Source organism: Macrotis lagotis, chromosome 5, assembly GCF_037893015.1.
Source record: "Macrotis lagotis isolate mMagLag1 chromosome 5, bilby.v1.9.chrom.fasta, whole genome shotgun sequence".
NCBI lineage: Eukaryota > Metazoa > Chordata > Mammalia > Peramelemorphia > Peramelidae > Macrotis > Macrotis lagotis.
In genome coordinates, this window is record NC_133662.1 from 244,694,360 (window position 1) to 244,716,186 (window position 21,827).

General features: G+C 45.1%; 1 protein-coding gene across 4 annotated transcripts in view; it reads left to right on the forward strand.

Moving 5' to 3' along the window:
- The window catches only part of RAP1GAP2 (RAP1 GTPase activating protein 2), a 271,689-nt gene that overhangs the window by 148,567 nt on the left and 101,295 nt on the right, over nt 1-21,827 (forward strand). For all 4 annotated transcript variants that reach the window (XM_074189228.1, XM_074189229.1, XM_074189227.1 and 1 more), the window contains one exon: nt 14,231-14,315. In XM_074189228.1, coding sequence (XP_074045329.1) covers nt 14,231-14,315 — 85 coding nt within the window. The remainder of the gene's footprint in view (nt 1-14,230; nt 14,316-21,827) is intronic.

Sequence of the window (21,827 nt, forward strand, 5' to 3'; positions counted from 1 at the left end):
TCTAAGTCTCAGTTTCCTCATAGGTAAAATGAGAGGGTTGGACTAGATAGCCTTTATTGGCCTTCTAACTCCAAATTATGGAAAGAAGCCTAATCTCTTTCCCATATGACAGTCTGTTCAGATACTTGAAGATCGCTATCATGTATAACTCCTCCCTCCCAAATCGTCTGTTGTACTGTCTAAACATCCCTAGGTTTTTTGATAGATGCTCCTATGATATGAAGTTGAGATCTTTCCCCATCCTGACTGTCCTCCTGAGGATACTTGAGCTTTTCAATATCCTTCCATGATTGCCTCCTATTTTCCTGATGACTTCCCTAACAATATCAGAGATATTTTGGTGGAGTATTTATTTTGGTTCTCTTTTCATAAAGGAGCTATAGCGTGTGCTTTAGACCAACAGTTTAATGCACCAAGGTACCCTGCATGAATCCTCTTTGTACTGAGAATGATCAACTTCCCATTTAAGTCTTAGCTGGCATCTCCTATGTAGGATTTCCTTAAGTGGGGGGAGCCCAGGTTTCTACTCTCTGTGAATATTCTGCTCACATTCTTGACTCAGTAACCTGGGAGAGGCAGGTAGCTGAGACTGCTGTGGTTATTAGCCAAAGACAGTGGGGATGGCCATGTAATGGATAGTACAGATAGTCCAAAACCTGAAAAAACCCTAATTTCATTGGTGCAAAGCTGGAAGGACCTTAGAAATCCTAAGTACAAATACCCTTATTTTACAGAGGAGAAAACTAGAAAGGTCATTAAGTCCAACCCTCTCATTTTACATATGAGCAAATTGAGACCTAGAGTTTCCATGGGTTGAGTAACTTATTCCAGGTCACACAGGATTGAAGGGAGATTTGAGCCCACATCCTCTGAGCCTTGATTCTCCTCACAGTGCCTACATATTGTAGGCACTCAATAAATATTGATTGATTGATTGATTGGTTCTCCTGTACCATCTGCTCCTCCAGTTGTCTGTTAGCATTGTGCCATGAGTAGGCATGAATGGTAGGGATCCACATGCTGGCAACTGGGTTTTTCTCCACAGCAATTCCCTTCCATTGCTGGGGGACATTTCAAACCCCCTTCCCCCTCTCATTCTTCCAAACCATTGGAAGATCCAGATGCTGTCCCCTTCAGCTCCTCTCCTCTCTATGTGAAAACCTCGACAATGAAGTGGTGGAGGTATATTTTGGATCATTTCCTTCAGTGACAGGCCAAAGTTTGTCCTTTGTTCTGTTTTCAAAGAGGACTGTGACATTAGGGAGGTGATGCCATGACTTGCAAGTGAATTGGTTTGAAGAGAGAAAGGGCTGTGCAAAGTCACCAGTCTCACTCTCTTCTCCAGAGCCCTCTGGGTCTAGTGACTTAATATAGATCAGGATGACTAGGGATGGCCCTGAATACAGTACAGATGGGGTCAGCCCGGTTCATTGCCCATTGCCTTCAGCTGAATGAATGGCAGTCCTCAGAGAGCAAAAAGAATGAAGTTTAAAGAGTGTAGGCTTCTGTTTCTGTAGACTTCAAGCACTGAGACCAGGAGCCTCTGTTGACCTCTCTCTGCTTCTCTCTGTCCTGATCATCCCAGACTAGCTAATGAGGAAATGTCTCTGTCACTGCAGGAAGTGCCCAAGGAGAGACAGGATGACCACCTGCCAGTGATGTCTTCTTAGAAGGGTTTTGTCTTTAGTGGTTGATTAGACTTGAGGATCTCTGTTCCCAGAGATTCACTGATTCTCTCTTCTGGGGCTCCTTCCTATTCTTCTACTGCTTTGTCCAATCTTTTTCTCAAGATTTGTTTGACAGCATATGGGGAGTTTCAGACTTTTGTCTAAGACACGGGGGATGGTGGATCCTACCTTGAAGTTAGAACATTTTTTCTTTTCAATTGTTGACTTTTTTTGCATCATCCTTATTTCTCTCCATCTCCTCCCCAGAGAGCCATCTCTCGAAATAAGGAACAAATAAATGTAAAGGAATTTTTTTAAAAGAGGAGAAAAAATTGAGCAAAGCTAATGAATACATCAACCATATCTCACAGTCTGACCCTCATGTAGATCCCCCTTGTCTCTGAAAAAGAGTGGAGATACATTTTTAAAATGGACCCTTTTTCAGGGGCTAAGCTTAGTCATTATAACTATACAGCTAATCTAGAGTTGTAATAGATGCCCTAAGAACTAATGTTAGAAGTGGGAGGGGTCTTTCCCCTTGTTTTCTACCAGCCCTGTTTCTTGGTCTGAGGATGTGATGATATTCCTTGATGCAGTGGACAGAGAGCACCAACCTTGGAATGAGGAGGACCTGAGTTCAAATGTAACCTCAGACATGTATTTAACCCTGATTGCCACACATCCTGGGCTATCTCCAGGTAGTCTGCTTCATGTCTGGCCACATAGAGGGCTATGGAGATAGAGTGAGGCTGGTGACTTAGCACAGCACCCCCTCACTCAAATCCAATTTACTTGCTTGTCATGGTATTACTTCCCTGATGTAATGGCCATCTTTGAAAATGAATGACAAACATCATCATCATCATCATCATCATCATCAGGAATAAAATTCTGGAGCAGCAGGAGCAGATTAAGGGGCTCTGTTTTTCTCTCCATGATCTGGGGCATTGAGTTCATCTCCCAAGACATAATTCCTCTTTTAATCCAAATTAATTTTGTCTTCCTATAATCAGCAGAGATACTGGTTTATCTCTTAATATCTGTTCCATTTCTTTGGGGTTTTTGTGGTCCATGAACCTTGTTCTCTGAGATTGAATTCCTTAATCTCTGTCTTCCTTCTCGGGTTTCAGCATGTTTTTAACCCTCTCTAGTCATCTAGGACAGATGGAGCACATCTCTCAGTTTGTTCATTTGTGAAATGGGGATAGCTGTTCTCATAGCAAATATGGTGTAGTGGGGAAAAGCTCAGGACTAGAGAGTCAGGGCATCTTGGTTCTCCTGGCTGTCCCATCACCCTACCATGTGACCTCAGGTCACTAGATCTCAGTAATCCCTTTTTGTAAAAATAAAAGGGTTGGAATCCGTGACTTCTAAGCATGATTCTTCTTTGTAAATCAGTGAACCATAATGGTCCATTATTCCCTCTGGACTCAGAGAGAACCACTTTAAAAAGTTATTTCTAAGTGGTTTCATCCAGGAAGCGGCTGGCATTTGAATAATAGAATTCCTTTTTTTTGTTCTGTTTTGGGTCTTTTTCCTAGAGTTAAGCCTTTTTTCTCCTTCTTTACTACTTGTGAAGCCCCCTCTGATTTCTTCCACCCTCTGGACCTCTGGCCATTCTCTTTTCCCTCTTCCCCTTCAAAACCTACTTCAAAGTCTCCCCTGGTTAACCCTGCCAAGCTCTGATCTCTTCTCTACTCAATATCCCCTCCTGTGCCTACAGTCTCCGTGCTTGGCCTCAGAACTCCCTTGCCTTTGGTGTTAAGTGGATTTGGATGAATTTCTTAAGTTATTCCGTATGAGAGAGTTCCCTTAACTGTTGGGTTCCAGTTCCACTCTCACACTAACATCCTATATGACTTCAAGGATACTTCTTTTATTTTTCTGAGTCTTAATTTCTCTTTCTCTATACAAATTAAAGCAGTTGAACCCCCAGTTTTAATGATTGAATTATGAAAGAGGATATGGTCTTTCTCTTTTCACATTCTGAATTTGGATTTCAGGAAGACCCAAGTTTAAAACCTGTGACACTGAATAAGACACTTAATTTCTCTGCCTCAATTTCCTTATCTGTAGAATCAGGGGTTTCCAGATCCTTTCCCTTCTTTCTTTGGTCTTCTCTTCCTCCTGGCTGTCCTCTTTCTATGAAGTTATTTAGGAGATTTTCAGGGGAGAGGTGATAAGCATCATAGATGTAGAATTGCAATAAATCTAAGAGATCACCTTCATTTCACAAATGAAGAAACTGAGACCCATAGAGGAGAAGTGACTTGTCCAGGGTAGTAAAGAGCAGGATCTGGATTTCGATCTCAGGACCTCTACCTTCAAATTAAAGGCTCTTTCTATTATATCTCTGCCTCTCATGGAATGGAAGCTCCTTGAGGGTAGAGATTGCTTCATTTTTTTTTTTTTAGGTTTTTGCAAGACAAGTGGGGGTTAAACGGCTTGCACAAGGCCACACAGCTAGGTTATTATTAAGTATCTGAAGCCGGATTTGAATTCAGGGACTCCTGACTCCAGGGCTGGTGCTCTAACCACTGCACCACCTAGCCACTCCTGATCACTTCATTTTTGATTCTGTTCTCCCCTGCCCAATCCCTAACATGGTGTTTGGCATATAGTAAGAGCTTAATAAATACTGCTTCAATAAATGAACGAATAAGAAGTTCCATGAAAGGTCAAGTTATATAATGGAGAGGACTCTGGATTTGGAGTTAGGGGACAAGCTCATCCTTCCTCTGAAAGGACCAGCAGGTTGACTGTTGGCAAATGACTTAATTTGTCTGAGCCTCAGTTTTTCGGTCTATAAAATGGGACTCATTATACCTGCTGCATGGGTTCGTGTAAGACTGAAATAAGATGTAGGAGCAACACAGAGAACATAAGGACCACCATTTTTATTATCATCTTTGCTATTATTAGTTCAAATACAACAGAACTTCCACATCAGGTCTTTCCTTGACTTGGTATTTCTGACAGGATTCTTCAGTCCTTCATCCATTCCCCAGCCCCTACTCTTTGCAATCATGAATTATCACTTAGAATAACTCCAGAATTGGAAAGGATCTCAGAAGTCATCTAAATCAACCTTTCAATTTACAGATGGGGAAAGAGGCCAAGGGAGGTCATAACTTACAATGTCAGCTCAAGAGTTGGAAGGGTACTTAGAGGCCACATTATTCAACCTTTCTCCCTGCCCCTATCATTTTACAGATGGGGAACAGAGGCAAGAAAGGTTAAACAACTCCGTTCCTAATTGGTGGGGTCTAAATATCATGGTACCCAGTGAATAATCATTCTCTAATTTATTCTCTCTCTCTCTCTCTCTCTCTCTCTCTCTCTCTCTCTCTCTCTCTCTCTGTCTTTCTCTGTCTCTGTCTTTCTTTCTCTATGTCTGTCTCTCTCTGTCTCTCTGTCTGTTTCTCTCTGTCTGTCTGTCTGTCTGTCTCTCTCTCTCTCGATTTTCAATGTCTCACTGTCTTCTCTGCAAAAGAGACGGCAGGGAGGGGAATCATAAATGCATTGTGTGGTCTGAGGCAAGAAATGTCCCCCGTCTAGGGGTTTCATTTACCTCTTAAAATGAAAGGCTTGAACTAAATGGCCTCTAAGTCCTTGCTAGGGGACATTATATGATTACTTCATTTGTTCACGGGGCCCAGTAGTAATTGGAGCACAGGTATGGTGACCCTTTTTTTCGGAGTGAAGAAATTGAAACCTAGAGTTGTTAAGTGGTTTGCTCAAGGACACAGGGCTGATGGTTAATCACCAGAACATGGAACCCAGGTATCCCGATTCCCAGTCCAGATCACTTTCTGCACCATTAGATTGCTGGGAAAGTGGAAGGCAGCACCGGACCCAGTAAGGACTCTAGATCTGGTACTGGGGCTAGTCCAATCCCCAAATTTTACAGCTGGGGAAATTGAGGCACAGGGAGGGGAAGTGATTTAGAGGATAATAACTGGAGCTGGAAGGGACCTCAGAAACCACCTCTAACCTCATCACTTTATAACTGAGGAAATTAAGACCCAGGGGAAGTAATTTGCTCAATAGTTAGAATCAAATATGAGGAGAGAAGCAAAAGACCCTAAGAGGCCTTGACCCTCCTACAGGTGGGCTGGGGGAAAGCCCCTGTTACCCGTTTCCAGAGTGATTGATCCTTTGCTTATCCTATCTCCTCATCGACAGCCAGCCCACCAACTATTCTCCTCTCTGGACCCAGGTGGTCATGCTGACTGATGGCTTGTTTCTCAACCTCCACTTCCCATCTCTTGGGTTTTCCAACTGCCTCCGGGTAGCCCACCAATCTGCAGCTGCTTCCTTTCCCTAGATTCCTCCATCCCTGAAAACCTTGAATGTTCTCCACAAGGACTGGGAGAGCTCTCGATTGGGAGTCGGAATGACTGTGATGACTAGAGCTATATTCTTGATGCCACCATTAACTTTTTAACTTCCGATGTAGCCAATGGAAATGATATCCCCTCTCTGTGCCCCAGCCTCCTGCTCTGAAATATAAATGTTATAATCCTGGGATAGCTAGGTAGCACAGTGGATAGAGTACCGGCCCTGGAGTCAGGAGTACCCGAGTTCAAATCAGACCTCAGCCACTTTATAATTACCTAGCTGTGTGACTTTGGGCAAGTCACTTAACCCCATTGCCTTGCCAAAAAAAAATGTTATAATCCTGAATTCAGGAGAGGCCAACCTTCTTTTTTGCAAAGATGCCTAGGGACCATGCCCCCTCCCCAAACCCTCACCCCACTTCCACCCAGATCCATACACACACAGGGCACTGCAATCTTGCCCTTGATCTGTCTGCCAACCCCATCCAATATACTCCTTCTCCTTTTGCTTGTATATTTGGAAACTAATGCTATGAAGGAAAGTTCCAGACTAGAAGGTATATATTATTTATTGTTCATTATTTTTTTAAGTCATGTCTGACTCTTTAGGCCCCATTTGAGGTTTTCTTGGCAAAGATACTGGAGTGATTTGCTATTTCCTTCTCTAGCTCATTATATATAGATGAGAAAACTGAGGCAAGTAGGGTGAAGTGACTTGCCCAGGATCAAACAGCCAGTGAGTGTCTGAGACCAAATTTGAACTCAGGAAGATGAGGCTTCTTGCCTCCAGGCCCTCCCAACAATCTGCATTAAGGCACCACCTTGTTGCCCTATTTATCATCATAGAATGTTAGTTTTAGCATTAGAAGAGACCATTAGCGGGGACCATTGATTCCAAGCCTCTGCTCCTTATTTTGCAGTTGAGGAAACCAAAGCCCAAAGAGCTTAGTATATGAGTTGCCCAAAGTCCCTGGGCAAAAGTGGGATTTGAACCCAGACCTTCCAAGCTCCAACAGTGCTTAGGGAAGGGATAAGCAGAAAAGCATTGATTCAGCCCAGATATAAAGCCTAGGGGGAGGTGTCCCTTTGCACATATCTGAGGGACTTCCTGTCTCAGAGTTCTAGTTCCCTTCAGACTTGTTCCCATATGGTCAGTCCTCTCTGCCAGGAAGGTCAGTCTGGGGCCCATTATCTCAGCAGCTGGTGGAGGGGGGCGCTGCCATGGCAACCAAGAGCTTGTTATCTGCAAGGAGATGAAACCCAGACAATGTTGGGGACACATGGGCTGGAAGTGAGACAGCGCCCTGGGTGGGCAGACTGAACCGGGACCCAGTCTGGCTTGAGATACCCAAAAGGCTTGGGGCTAGGGGACTGCATGAGCTCATCCTAGTGAAGGGGAATGGGCCTATTGGTGTTCTAAGGAAAGGTGGTCTACTGAGGATTTGGCACCAGACTATTTGTGGTTCCTCAGAAAGTCAACACTTGTGGGGGTGGTGTTCTTGGATCAATCGTTCTGTTTTGTAAAATTCTGCCTGAGAGCCATCTCTAGGGGATGGACAGAGTGTCCTCAGCCTTGCTGGAAAGTAACCTCTAGGCTTTGAGTTTGGGGCTTTGTTTTGTTTTTAGGGGAAGATGAATGACAGCTTCATCTTCCTGCCTCTCCAGGTTTCGAAAAAATGTTTCACGGATGCATTCGTTGTTACTTCCCAACAGCTCCCTCTCCCTGAAAAGCATTTTCCCTCTTGACAAGTAAATGCTGCGAGCTGAAGGTTTATGTCTCTTTCTGCACCTGTAGGCCACCACCTCTCCGGCTAGAAGTGTGTTGTGAATAGTCAATAGCATTTATTAACTGGAGTCCGGGCATTCATAGTACCGATCACTGTGCAAAAAGAGTCAAGAGACAGTCCCTTCTCTCAAGGAGCTTGCAATCTAATGGAAGTGGGAGGCAAACTCTGTTGGTCTGAGCTAGCTGAGTCCCCTCTGCAAGGGTTGAGCAGATCCACTGAGAAGTGAAAGGTACAGAAGGTCACTGGATGGAGGAGGAGGTGGCCCATTCTGTGCTCAGAGGCATCTCATTAGCTCAAGTACAATTCCTGTTTCATGTTCCCTTTTGGGGAGGTTGGGAGGCCCAAGAGCCCCTCCCCACTGACCACAGAGCAAAACCTGAGGCCTCCTGTTGGACTTAGCATGCTCTGACAGGGCCCCAGAGAGAGGCAGGGGGACCTATTCATAGATCAGGTACTGGTCTTGAAACCAGAAAGGCTTGGATCCTGCTGCAGACGGTTACTCCATGTGTGACACAGAGTGAGTCTCCCCAACCTCTCTCAACTCAGTTTTGTCATCTGTAAAATGGGGATAGTGATAGTGCCCACCTCATGGGGTTATTATGAGGGAGAACCACAGGCTTTTGTCCTAAGTGGAGAGCTCAGCAGTCCTCTTGTTCAGCCTCTGCTTGAAGAGGGATCCAAAGTACTGACCTCGTCAAGGCCCATCTGGCTCCTGTTGGAAGATTTCCAGCAGAAGTGGGGGGGGGGGGAGAGGAGAGAGAGAGAGAGAGCGAGAGAGAGAGAGAGAGAGAGAGAGAGAGAGAGAGAGAGAGAGAGAGAGATGGATAGACAGAGATAGAGATAGACACAGAAAACTGACTACCTTCTCAGACAATTTTGGTTTTATTTTTTCATTAGTTTTGAAAATTAGCAAGATTTTTTTTCTTTCTTTTTTAAAAAGAAAAGCAAGGGGCAGCTAGGTGATGCAGTGGATAGAGCACTGGTCCTGGAGTCAGGAGGACCTGAGTTCAAATCCAGCCATAGACACTTAAGCCTAGCCGTGTGACCTTGGGCAAATCACTCAACCCCATTGCTTTAAATAAATAAAATTTAAAACAACAAAAGAAAAGCAAAACAAAATCGTTGTAAGAAATATTCCTGGTCAAGCAAAAATAAAATGCCCCAAAACCTATGCCCATTGCACTGTAATAGATCTTGAGGTAGCATTGGAGGTAGAGTCAGGAAGACTCATCTTCCTGAGTGCAAATCCATCCTCAGATACTTGCTACCTTGGTGACCCTGGGCAAGTCACTTCACCTTGTTTGCCTCAGTTTCTTTGTCTGCCAAATGAGCTGGAGAAGGAAATGGCCAACCACCCTAGCATTTTTTCAGTTTTAGTTGTGTCCGACTCTTCGTGACTCCATTTGGGTTTTTCTTGCCAAAGATACTGAGGTATTTTGCCAAGAAAACCCCAAGTGAGGTCACGAAGAGTCAGGCATAACTGAAATGACTCAACAACAAGAATTATTAGGGAGTTTTTCTTGACATCAAACTTATCTTTGCCTCGAGTGTAAATTGCACTCGTTATTTCTGATTCTGCCTTTTAGAGACAAGTAGAAAAACCCTCAGCTCCTTTTCTGTGTGAGGGTCCCTTAAATATTTAGTTAGTCGGCGTATACTGCCTTCTAGACTGAATATCCCCAGTTCCTTCAGCCTGGCCTCCCTTCCCCATTCTTATCAAAGTCCTCCCTAAATTCAGGTGGCCAGAACTGAAAACCAGATGCACTTTGGTTATAATACTATAATTTGCTGATTCCTGGAAACTATGCCTTTCTTAACACAGTTTTAAATGGCATTCTCCTCTCTCTCTCTCTCTCTCTCTCTCTCTCTCTCTCTCTCTCTCTCTCTCCCTCCCCCATCTCTCATCTCTCTCTGTCTCTCTCTCTCTCTCTCTCTGTCTCTCCCTCCCCATCTCTCTCTCTGTCTCCCTCTCTGTCTCTGTCTCTGTCTCTGTCTCTGTCTCTCTCTCTCTCTGTATGTGTGTGTGTGTGTGTGTGTGTGTGTGTGTGTCTGTCTGTCTGTCTGTCTGTCTGTCTCCCTCTCCCTCTCTTGGTCACATCATCCTGAGAGACAGATAGAGAGATGGAAAAAGGGCACAGAAAGAGATTAGAGAGGCAGAGAGAGACAGACAGAGACTGAAAGAGACAGACAGACAGAAACAGAGAGACACAGAGAGGGAAACAGAGATAGAGAAAAAGAAAAAGAGGGAGACAGTCAGAGTCAGAGGAGCAGAGACAGAGACAGAGACTGAGAAGTTTATTGTGAACAGCCAATAACATTTATTAACTGGAGTCCAGGCATTCATTGTGCTTATCACTGTGCAAAAAGAGTCAAGAGACAGTCCCTTCCCTCAAGGAGCTTGCAATCTAATGGAAGTGGGAGGCAAACTCTGTTGGTCTGAGCTAGCTGAGTCCCTCTGCAAGGGTTGAGCAGATCCACTGAGAGGGTGGAAGGTCACTGGAGGAGAACGAAGTGGTCCAGGGGGAGGTAATGTCATTCTCTGCTCAGGGTCCATTAAAACCTCCATATCTTTTTTGTCCAAATGCTATCTAACCACATTTCCCCCATAGTGTTAATTTTTTTTTGGTAATTTTGTAGTTAAATTAGTTTGAAACTCTTTAAGTGATACATATATAGTTTTTATTCTCATATTAATGGTGTCCTTATCAAGCTTATACATGACAAGAAGCTCAGAGACAACTAATCAGTGAGTTAGAGAGCAATTACTAAATACTTCCTGGATATCAGCTGTGCTAAGCATGAAGGATACAAAGAAAGTCAAAAACAACCCCTGCCTTGAGCATCCTACAGTCTGAGAGAGAAAACATGCAAGCCACTGTGAGCAGCCAAGTCCTGTAAAGGGCGAGTTTCAAAGGGAGGACGCTTAGATAAGGAAGACTTAGAGAGGTTTCATGGAGTAAGTGAGATGTTAGTTGAGAGAGCATCCAGGAGGCAGAGATGAGGAGGACATTGCAGGCGGGGGGCACAGCCAAGGCAAATACCCGGAGTCTTGTCTTGTGTGAGGAACAGGAAGGAAGCTAGTGTCAGTGAATCTCAGAGTCCATGGGAGGGAGGGAGGTGTGAGAAGACTGGAAAAATAGGGGAGGACTAGGTTATGAAAGGCTTTAGATTGCTGTATTGGAACCTCACAGGACTTTGGTATGCTAAGAATGAGGCTCCAAAATTTAAGGCTATGAAATGTCATAAGAACAAATGTTACCTCATAGATTTGGGTCAAGTATAGATGGAGGGAAGTATGACTGAGAAACAATTGCTGTTAAAAATAATCCAAGGGTTTTCATAAATTTCAAGAAAAATATGAATCACAGGAATGTAGGTTTAGTAATTGAAGGAGCCTTGGAGATGATTTAATACAACCCAAGCACAATAAGGACCCAGAGAAGCGAGTACAAAATACCCACACAGAAATTTCTCAGGGGGAGGAACGCTACCTGTTTTAGAAATTAGGAGAGGCTTTCTGAGGGGGATGACCCTTCAGTTGGCTTTGAAGACTGCCAAGGATTGAATAAAAGAGGTGAGAGTGAGGAGTGAGTGCATTCCAGGCAAGGGGGAAGAGTCTGGACCTCAATTTTTTCATCTGTAAAATACTTGGGCAGCTAGGAAATGCCATAATGCACAGAGCTTTGGACTTGGAGTCAAGGAGACTCATCTCTCTGAGTTCAAATCTTGCATCAAATACTTGCTAGCTATGGGACCCCAGGCAAGTCACTTCATCCAGTTTGCCTCAGTTTCTTCATCTGTAAATTAAGTCAAAATCACTGCAGTATCTGTGCCAAAAAACTTCCCAGGTGGAGTCATGAAAAGTCAGACATGATTGAAAAATGACTAAAGATAAACAATAACAAAAGAAGGGAAGGTGCTAGCAGATGAGAAGAAACTGTGTCATGTGAGGACTGACTGAAGAAATTGGGGAGTTTAACCTGGAAAAGATAAAGATAGAGAGGACTTGAAAGCTGTCATTTCACTTGGCCCAGAGAACAGAATTTAGAGTATTTGGGGAAGGTGGGGTGAAAGTGTGTCAAATACAACACTATCTCAATCACTAGAGCAATGGAAAGATGGCCGGTTGCTGGCGGAAGGCCAGGGCATTCTCCATGACTTGGGGGTCTGCAGAGGCTGAATGCCCCCATGTCAGGTACCTTGTAGCCAGCTATAGATGGGACCAGACAAATCTTCTGAATCTGCAATTATGTGGTTCTAGAAAGGTTGAGGGAAGAAGAAAAGGGAAGAGGAAGCTAGGGGAAGAAAGGGGAACTAACGGGCTTAGGTTTAACGATTTAAGAGAACTCACTGACAAACCAGATGTTTAGACTGTGTGCATTTCTGACAACTTGGGAGTGGGGTGGGGGATGTGGGGTGTGTAAGACTCATCTCTTTCTTCCTATGGAGACAGAGGGGGTGGCCACCCAGGCCAGCACAACCTTCATTTCTCAGGAGGCACCGTCCTCCTGGGCTGAACAGGTCAACTCTTGGTTTTGATCAGATCTCAGGCTCTGGGAAGGGGCCCATTTGCAAATAATATTCTAGTTCCCATAACTCTATGGGCAGGCATCTCCAGATGGAGGTTACAGAGAGAAGAGGGAAGGGCTAATTAGAGTGATTGGTGATGCCACTTGGGAAGACGAACAGACTGGGCAAGGAGTTTGTGGTGGATGAGGAGGAAGGATGAAGCAAGATTACTTGTCTTTCAAAAGTCACATGGTCAGCTTTCGAATGAGGAAAGAGAATGGCTGGGCTAAGAGTGTTATTTCTACTTGTGAATCCCACGTCAGTCACAGAGACAGCTGAATAACAACCCATCCCTCTCATCCCATCCCAATTTCCCCATTGTAGCCATGGCCAATGAGCCTGGCCTTCTCTAAGAAACCAGTTCATAGGCCCTTAGATCTGGAACTGGATGGACCCTTAGGGTCAGCTCATCAGCTAGCATCTATTTGGGTTAAAATTTATCTCTTTATTCACAATCCTTTATTATCTCTCCTTCTCTCTCTCTGCCCCCATCCTAACAGAACAATTAAAAAAGATGAAAACAAAGTTAAGGCAAACATTCCCACATTGGCTTGGTCCAAAGATGTAGGCCTTATTCTGCTTCTCTGCCTGTAACCAGGTGGGTGTTGGGTTTCCTCTTTGGTGCTCTGGGGGGTCTTGATTCTTCCTTGCACCTATCCTATTTCTGAAGTCTTTCTAAATTGTTTTTGAGCTTTATAATATTCACCATTCAATTATAAAGCCTTTACCACAGGCAGGAGCTGTGTTAAGTTTGGGTAAGACAAGGAAAGGCGAAGCCAGAGGTCAGCTCTCATGCAACTCTTGTCCTAATGGGGGGAACAACAAGAAATTGTCAGTATGTGCCTCTAATTGTTTTACAGATAGAAAACCGAGGCATAGAGAAATCAAATGACTGACCCAAGGCCATGCAGAGTCAGAATTCTAACTCACATTCTATAACTCTAAATTGTTTGGTCATTCTTCACTATGGTGTTGCCCAATAAAACAACCAATGGACAGAGCAACCAACTACATCTGGTGGTGTATCATTAGTCTCATCCTAGTTAGAAGACCTGCCTCTGAGGCCTACTCCCTGCATGACGTTGAGCAGGGTCTGGAACTTCCTTGGGTCACAGTTTCTAAGTTTGTAAAATGGGAGAATTGCTCTTGTGGGCCCTTTTGATTAATTCTATGAGTCTCTAATATTTCCTCTTGGGAGGGGAGAGCAGGGACGTTGGGACAGGTGCCAGCTACGGGCCTTCCCGGGAGGCTCCCTGGTTCCCACCTCCTCCATGCCTTGGCTGATAAAGCTGCAGGCCCCCATCCATTCCCTTCTCTCCTGAGGGTCCCGCTGTGTCACCCTGGCTGATGTGGGGGTCATCTCACCCTAAGCCAACTTCACATCCTATCTGAATCCAGGGATGAAGACGCATGAACAAACACTCCGATCAATAGCAAGCGCCAGATGGGAAGTGGGGGGTGGGGTTGTATATGTGTGTTTATTATTGGAGGCGGGGAGAAGGGAGGAAAGTTGTCGCAAATGTGTTGCCATGGAAACGAAACTCTATTTATCCACCTCTCTCTTCCTTCATCCTGCCAGGGGAGTCACCTGAGATGAGTTTAATCTGCAGCCTCCAAGGCCGGTAGGCTCTGACTCCTGAATGGGGCCTGCTGCCCCCTCAGACAGGGGCACAAAGTGACCAATTCCTTGACATGTCGCCCAGACCCCTTTGAGCACCCTTCCCCAGATTCTCATAACTGGTGAACCGTCATGATCTTTTCTTGGCCCCCTCATCTTCAGGGTCATTCTGTCTAACCCTCCCCAGGGGAGAGAAGGGAGGCATTTGAACAAATAGCTATTGATTCCATACATGTTTTGACTTTTCAGGAAACAGGATCTAGCCAACAATACAGATGTGACCATCCCAGACCGGCCTCTGTCCCCTCCCCTCACGGCTCCCCCAACCATGAAGGTAAGTGACTCGGTTTCAGTGTCTGCAGAGGGGGAGGAGAACGGGAAAAGATTTCTACTGTTAGACTCCGGAGCCAGGCTGCCCAACATCTTGTCTCCGTCTCCCCTTGTCCCAGTGGGTGAGACGTCGGCAGGGGCACAGCTGGGCCCGCCAGGTAGGTTGACAGCTCCAGAGATGGAAACCAATTAAGCCTGGCCTCGTGAAGAAAAAGTTTAATTGTGGAACCCAGGTGTGTCTAAGGCACAAGGGAATGCGTTGGGGCTGTAATGGAGAAGGAACAAGTCTTGATAATTAGCAAGGAAGTTTCTCCGGGACCTGGGACATTAGGGTAGGAAGGGGGTCTGAGGGGGGAGCTGTTCCTAGAACTAGCTTCCTTGTCTCTAATGCTTGCTCTGGACACGGGGGAGGTATAAAAGGAGAGGTTCTCTCTGTGTCAAATGTTCCCCTAGAATGGATGGATCTGAGTTCTGGGAGAGGGGAACCATGTTGACATGATGATAAAAAAATAATAGCTATCATTTTTATAGTGCTCAAAGGTTTACAATGTTCTTAATTTTGTCTTATCTGCTCTTCACAATTCTCCTGGAAGTGATATTATCCTCATTTTATAGATGAGGAAACTGAGGTTCCCTATAGACAAAAGGACACAGGACTCCTTCCCCCACAATGTGACCCTGAGCCTCCTCCCCTTTCTCTTCTCATGGACCCCCCAAAGCCAGGGTTCTGTTCTCCTTGGCTGCTTCATCCACCCATCCCAGGGGTTCTCCACCTCCCTCAACAGGGTTCAGACCACTGTTGCCTCTGTGTACTTTGGCCAAATAGACCAGGATCCTTCCTTCTATCTGGCCATTCAAGTCCCACCAGCCCCTGGGGCATCCCCAGACTGAGAGGCATTACTTAGAGGAGGATGAGCCAGACTCCAGCCATCCTTCCCCAGGCACAACCTGACTTTTCTGACTGGATTGAGGTATTACTTCTCTCCTTCAGGTTTTATTGGGGAGTCGATTAGTCAATATTCAGCAAGCATTTATAAAGCATTTGCTTACTATGGATTTGGCACCCTACTGAGGAAGGGAATAAGCAATTATTGATTGCCAAGCACTCATTTGATTCCCTCAGCAACCCTGCAAACTAAGGGCTATGATATTCCCCATTTTACATTTGAGGAAACTGAGGCAGATAGAGACTTGCCTAGGGTCACATGGGTAGTGAATGGCAGAGCTGGGATTCAAGATCCCAATGCTCTATCCATTATACCATGGGGCTTATCGGCTTAATTTGTAAAGTGGGTGTAATGTTAGCCACCACCATCCTTAACAGCCTGAAAGGTTCACAGGAGAAATGGATTCAATAAAGGAGGTTACAAAACTCTGGTATCAATCATACAATCGCAGATCTCAAGCTAGACGGGACCTCAAAAGTCATCTATTCCAGCCTCTCATTTTTACAGATCATGACACTGAGGCTCATTGAGACTAAGGGCTTTAACAGATCATTCAATTCATTCATGAAATATTTATTAAGCCCCTACTATATACCTTACAGGTAGGACAGCTGGATGACGAAGTAGATAGAGCACTGGCCTTGGAGTCAGGAGGCTGGAAGTTCAAATCCAGCCTCAGACATTTACTAGCTGTGTGACTTTGAGCATGTCACTTAACCCTGATTGTCTCACAGCCGGAGTCATCTCTAATTGTCCTGATTCCTATCTGGCCCCTGGACCCAGATGGCTCTGGAGGAGAAAGTGAGACTGGTGACTTAGTGCAGCCCCCCATCACTCAAATCCAATTCACGTGCTTGTCATGGCTTCATATCCATGATGTCATGGTCTTCTTCAAAATGAAGGACAGCTATCACTGCATACCAGGCTCCATCCTAAGCTTACAATCTAACTGGGGAGTCAGCAAGCAATTGTATATGAAGCAAACTAAATATAGGTTAAAAAGGAAATAAATCACCAAAAAAAGGCCCTAGGATTCCGAGAGGTTGGGGAAGACTGCCTAGATCTTGAGCTGGAAGGAACTTCAGAGGCCAGCTAGTACAACTCCCCCTCATGTTACAGATGAGGAAACTGAGGCTAAGAAGCTCAGTGACTTGCCCATGGTCATCAGGTTGGATATGGCAGAACTAGGATTAGAACTCAGTCAGTTGTCTCCCCGTGCCGATGTTCTTTGTCCGGCACACTGAGCCACCTCTGTGAATGTTGTATTGGCATCCTGGTCAGTGAAAAGAACACTGAATTTATAAAGAGAAGACCTGGGTCCACTAACTAGCTGTGTGACTTTGGGCAAATCCTTTACCTTCTCTGGGCCTGTTTCCTCCCTATTAAAATGGGGATAATGCCCCCTGCGCTACTAGAATTGTTGTGAAGATCAAATCAGACCAAGTGTTTGGCACATTTTACATAGCTCGTGCCAGCGGCTGTTCACCCTGGGCTCCCTTTATGGGGCAGGGAAGATTAAATGAAGCTGGAGATGGACTTTGTAAAAGCAGAGGGGAGGAAGGGGATTACATGATTACAATGGCCACATTGAGTCCTGCTGCTCCTCCACGCATTGCATCCAACTCCTCTTGGTTCCATAGTTTATTTGCCTATACCCGCAGATCCAGCCCTGGCTGGGGCTTCACTATGGAGAGGGCTGGTGTGTGCGGTTGGCAAGACGGCGGGGATTAATGACCCATCCCCAGGAGATGAGCTGGGACATATGTCTGGGGTCAAGGGAAATTCCCAGGCTGCTCCTTGAGTGTCCCAAGCTGGCCCGAGGACACTCAGAGATGATGAGGAAGGTTCAGTGGTCTTCTGTGGACATTTTTTGCCATTAACATGGTGCCATTTGAGTAATGTGGTTCAGGTTCACAAAGATTTTGGGGAGCTGCCCAGGATGGTGGGGAGCTCAGCATGGAACTGGGCTGGCTTTGACACAAAATGGCCCTAGATTCAGTTACATTCACCCAATCCTTCTGAATAGAAAGCAAGCTAGGACACAGGCAATTCTGGCTTGGCTGGCCTTGGAGTTGGGAAGACATGGATTCAAATCCTGATTTTGAGACCTAGGCTGGGTGACTCTAGACAACTATCTAAAACTCTTAAATTAAAGACCAGGTACCTATCTGTATAATGGAGGGAGTTCTCCCAACGAAAGGCATGGCATTGGACACAATGTTCTTGAGGTGCCACTCAGCCTTAGGCATGAAATAGGAAAATACTGTTCACAGCTCCAAACATTTGAAATGGAATGATGATGAACCTTGTTATTGATGATAATGATTCATATTTGCACAGCATTTAAGGTTTTCAGATCAGAGTCCTGGATTTGGAGTCAGAGAGTCTGGTTCAAATTCTGACTTTGTCCTTTCCTAACCATATGACTGTGGGTAAATCATTTAACTTCTTATCATAGCCTCCTCGCAGATGTAGAGTTGAAAGGGACTTCTGGACTTTATTGAGCCCCTGTCCAACCCACACCCTTCTTTAGTTCAGCCCTCTCATTTTTACAGAGAAGGAAATTGAGGCATGGAGAGATTAGGTTGAAAATGAAAGTAGATTGGATGACTACTAAATTAGATGATTACTAAATCAACTGTATTACTCCCATTTCATGTGTTTAGAAACTGAATAGCAGAGAAATTCGAGGACCTATTTGCAGTTATTAAACTAGAAAGCAGCAGACCCATGATTTAACTTAGATCTCTCAACTCCATATCATTCATTCACTCATTAGGCATCTATTAAGAGAGCAAGTGTTATTACTCCCATTTTATGTGTTTAGAAACTGAATATCAGAGATATTTGGGAGCTACTTACAGTCATTAAACTAGTGAGTGGCAGAGCCATGATTTAACTTAGATCCCTCAACTCCATATCATTCATTCATTCATTCATCTCCATTTATTAAGACTCCTTTCATGTACAAGGTACTGCAATCTGTGCTAGGGAGACAAAGATAGAAATGAACCAACCTCATTCCTATGAAACAAATTCTTTCCACCATTTGTTCAGCCTGGAAGTTATTCAGTGATTAACAGCTTAGGAAGCATTTCATGTTCATTCTCTCTTTTGACCCTCGCAATCCCTTGTGAATCAGGTAGTGGAAATATTGTTGTTTCCATTTTAGAGATGAGGAAACTGAGACCATGTGGCGAATGAATTCTGCAGTCATATCTAGATCCCTGGTCTCCCTGATTCCATATCTAGCAGCAGCCTTTCTACTATAAGCCCAGCTGCCTTTGTAGCTGAAAATGGGCATCAGGCCCAGCTTGGAATGCTGCAAGGGACAATTGAAAAAAGCAACTGCCTGGGACTGTGGGAAAACAGGTTCAGAAGAGAATTGGATGAAGCTTCATACCAGCCAGGTCAACGGCGCCATATGCTCTATGACCATGTGCTCGTGCTACTTTGGAGGAGGTAGGTCCCAACGGACTGTAGAGGGAAAGTTCACCTACGTGGAAAGCAAACCAACCACATTTCCATTTCATCAGGAGCAAAGATGTAGGACTGGCAGGGACCTCCAAAGTCAGAAAATCTAGCCCCTTCAATTGATAGCAGAGACCCAGAGATTTGGGTAACTTATAGTTTCCTGGTTTAAGCTACCTGAGTCAACCGTCTCATTTGACAGGAGTGGACATGGAGGTCTTCAAGGTTGAGTAACCTGCCCAAGGTCACACAATGTGTAGGTGGCCAAGCCAGGATTCTAGCCTAGATAGAATGGCAGTCAAGTGTCGGACCCCACTCATCTTTGTCATTCTTCCCCTTGCACTGCACTGATTTGTTCCCCTTCCCCCTCTCCCCATACGGCTCCTTCCTGAGACAGACTGATCTCCCAGGAGCTCGGTCCTGAATAGCAAAAGGCTACCTAAGAGCCCTTCTTTCACCAGGCCTGCCTGCTGAGGCCCACCACAATACGTTTAACTTGAGTTAGACAGAGCGAAAGGAGCCAGTGAGGTGTAAAGCTGAAAGTGACACAGGGCCATGAGGGTCTCAGAACCACGAGGCTTTAAGGAGGAATATCCTGTCCCCCTTCTCCACAGCGAGACTGTGTTGGAGGGGAGACTAGCAATGACGGACTACTACCCTTCAGTGGGAAATGGACCTCCTGGTTTATTCATGCATTGAGTAAGGGCGGGCAGATGGGGTCTCACTGATAACTAACTGACAGTTCTGGAAGCTGAGAGTATGAATGGTGTGTGTGTGTGTGTGTGTGTGTAAGAGAAATAAAAGACAGACAAAGAAGAAAACATGAGAAAAGAAGGATGGAGAGAGACAGATAAAGGTATCAGAGAACAAGAGATGTGTTCACAATTTCCCTTTTCTCGTGCCACCCCATCTGGAAGGTTTTGGTGACTAAATGGTTTTTCTCACTGTGACTTGTGAAAAAAGTCATCTCACACCCAATTTATTAGCTGCTAAATTGGGAGCAGTGGTAATTTTAGGATTATAGGATTTAAGCAAGGGGGGGTACCTTTTGTCGTTGTTTTCAGTAGTTTTCAGTCACATTCAACTCTTTGTGACTCCAGTTGGGAGTTTCTTGGCAAAGATATTGGAGAGTTTGCCATGTCCTTCTCCAGCATATTTTACAAATGAGGAAACTGAGGCAATCAGGGTTCAGTGACTTGTCCAGGATCACTCAATCAGTCAGTCAGTGTGTCTGAGGGCAGGTGTGAACTCACAAAGATGAGACTTCTTGACTCCAGGCTCAGGATTCTATCCACTAAGCTACCTATGGGATATATTCCCAGTAATTAGATGATGTCAAGGATCCTACCTAGGCCAGTGACCTGGCAGAACAATACCTACCTGGAGCTGAGGACAAAGAAAAAGACCAACCCAAGTGAGACAAATCAGACAGTATGTGTGTGTGTGTGTGTGTGTGTGTACACATGTCTATATGGCCCATTGCCCCCCGCAGCCGTGATCTGCCCTTCCCTCTCTTTCTTTTCCCCTGGGGCTCCCACACAGAAGCAGCTAGCTTAAGCCCTGAAGCTCTGGGTCAATGAATTCATCTCCTTGAGGACTGCAGTTTGGCTTGGATGGTCCTTGCTAGGGAGAGCAGGGGAAGAGTGATTTCTGTAATCTCAGTGAAAGATGCTGCTGCCTGGATACATCCTCAGGATGGTACCTGGTTTTTCCTTCTTCTGGTGGAGCAGCCCTAAGGCACTTCCCCCTGAAGTGGGCAGCTAAGAATCAGTCTGTGGCCTTGGATAGGGATGGTGCTCTGGCTAAGGCTAAGGGTCTGGGAGTCGGATCATCCTGTGGTTAAGAATAGGCATCAGATTAGGGTTCAGGGTCAGCCTGTGGTCTGGGTTAGGGAGTCTGTGGTCAGGGTCTGAGTTAGTATACTAAAGGAGCATCATAAACTTGACCTTTCTGAGCCTCAATTTTCTCACCTCTGAAATGGGGATACAAATCACTGCCACAGGAAAGTTGTGATGTTCTATTTAGAGCTTTGGAACCATAAAGCATGATATTCACATTGACTTTGTTACTATTACTAAACACCTACTGTTAGCTTAGCTGAGTGTGAGTGAGGTGTACCAAGAACACATGTGATCTCTGCCCTTCAGGAGCTTAAAGTCTGGGGAATAAAGAGTTATATAGAGGGACCACCTTGAACCTGGGAGAATGATGATGAAATACACTGCCCTCCTGATTATATATTCTTTAATCAAATTGCTTTGCAAATTTCTTCGACATACTTGGTTGAGAGGTGGGGGGCTGCTGGAGCAGAATGGTGCATGTGCTGTCAGATGTTCTTATTCTACTTAAGCCTTTACTTCAAGGAAATGGTGGTTATTAGGAAATGATCAGGAGTGTGTGAAAGACATAAAACCATCTATAAAACTAAAGTAGGTTGACAGACAGCAAGCTGTCTGATACAATAAGGGTTTAATGAAGCTCTAGACTCAGTGACAGTCTTGAGTATTGTAGCACTTCAGTCAAGGGCAAGTGGTCTCAAGTAGTCAGAGAAGACTTCTGGGAGAGGCTGCCGATCACAGAGGAAAGGCCCATGGACCCAGAGTGGGGAATCATGCAGGGGGCTAGGCTGGCCTGTGAACTCAGAGGAGCCCTTCTTCTCTCAGGGCCTCTGCCTCCTCCTCTATAAAATGAGGGCTTGGACTAAATGTTTTTGGTGTCCTCCACTCGGGATCCCTCATTCTGGGACCCTTCCACCTGTAAGACTCAGAGAAACTTCAACATTTTAGGTTCTTCGGAGTTTTTGTGTTGTTATGATATATCATAAACACATGTTCCCTGTCTCCTTCCCTCTCTTTTCCTTCCTTCTTTTCTTCTTTCCTTCCTTCCTCTTTCTCACACTCCCTCAATTTTCCCTCCCTCCTTTCTCTTCCTTCCCTCTCTCACTTCTTCCCTTCCTTCCTTCCTTCCTTCCTTCCTTCCTTCCTTCCTTCCTCCCTTCCTTCCTTCCTTCCTTCCTTCCTTCCTTCCTTCCTTCCTTCCTTCCTCCCTCCCTCCCTCCCTCCCTCTTTCTTTCAGAAGTATTCCCTTCTCTCTGTGGC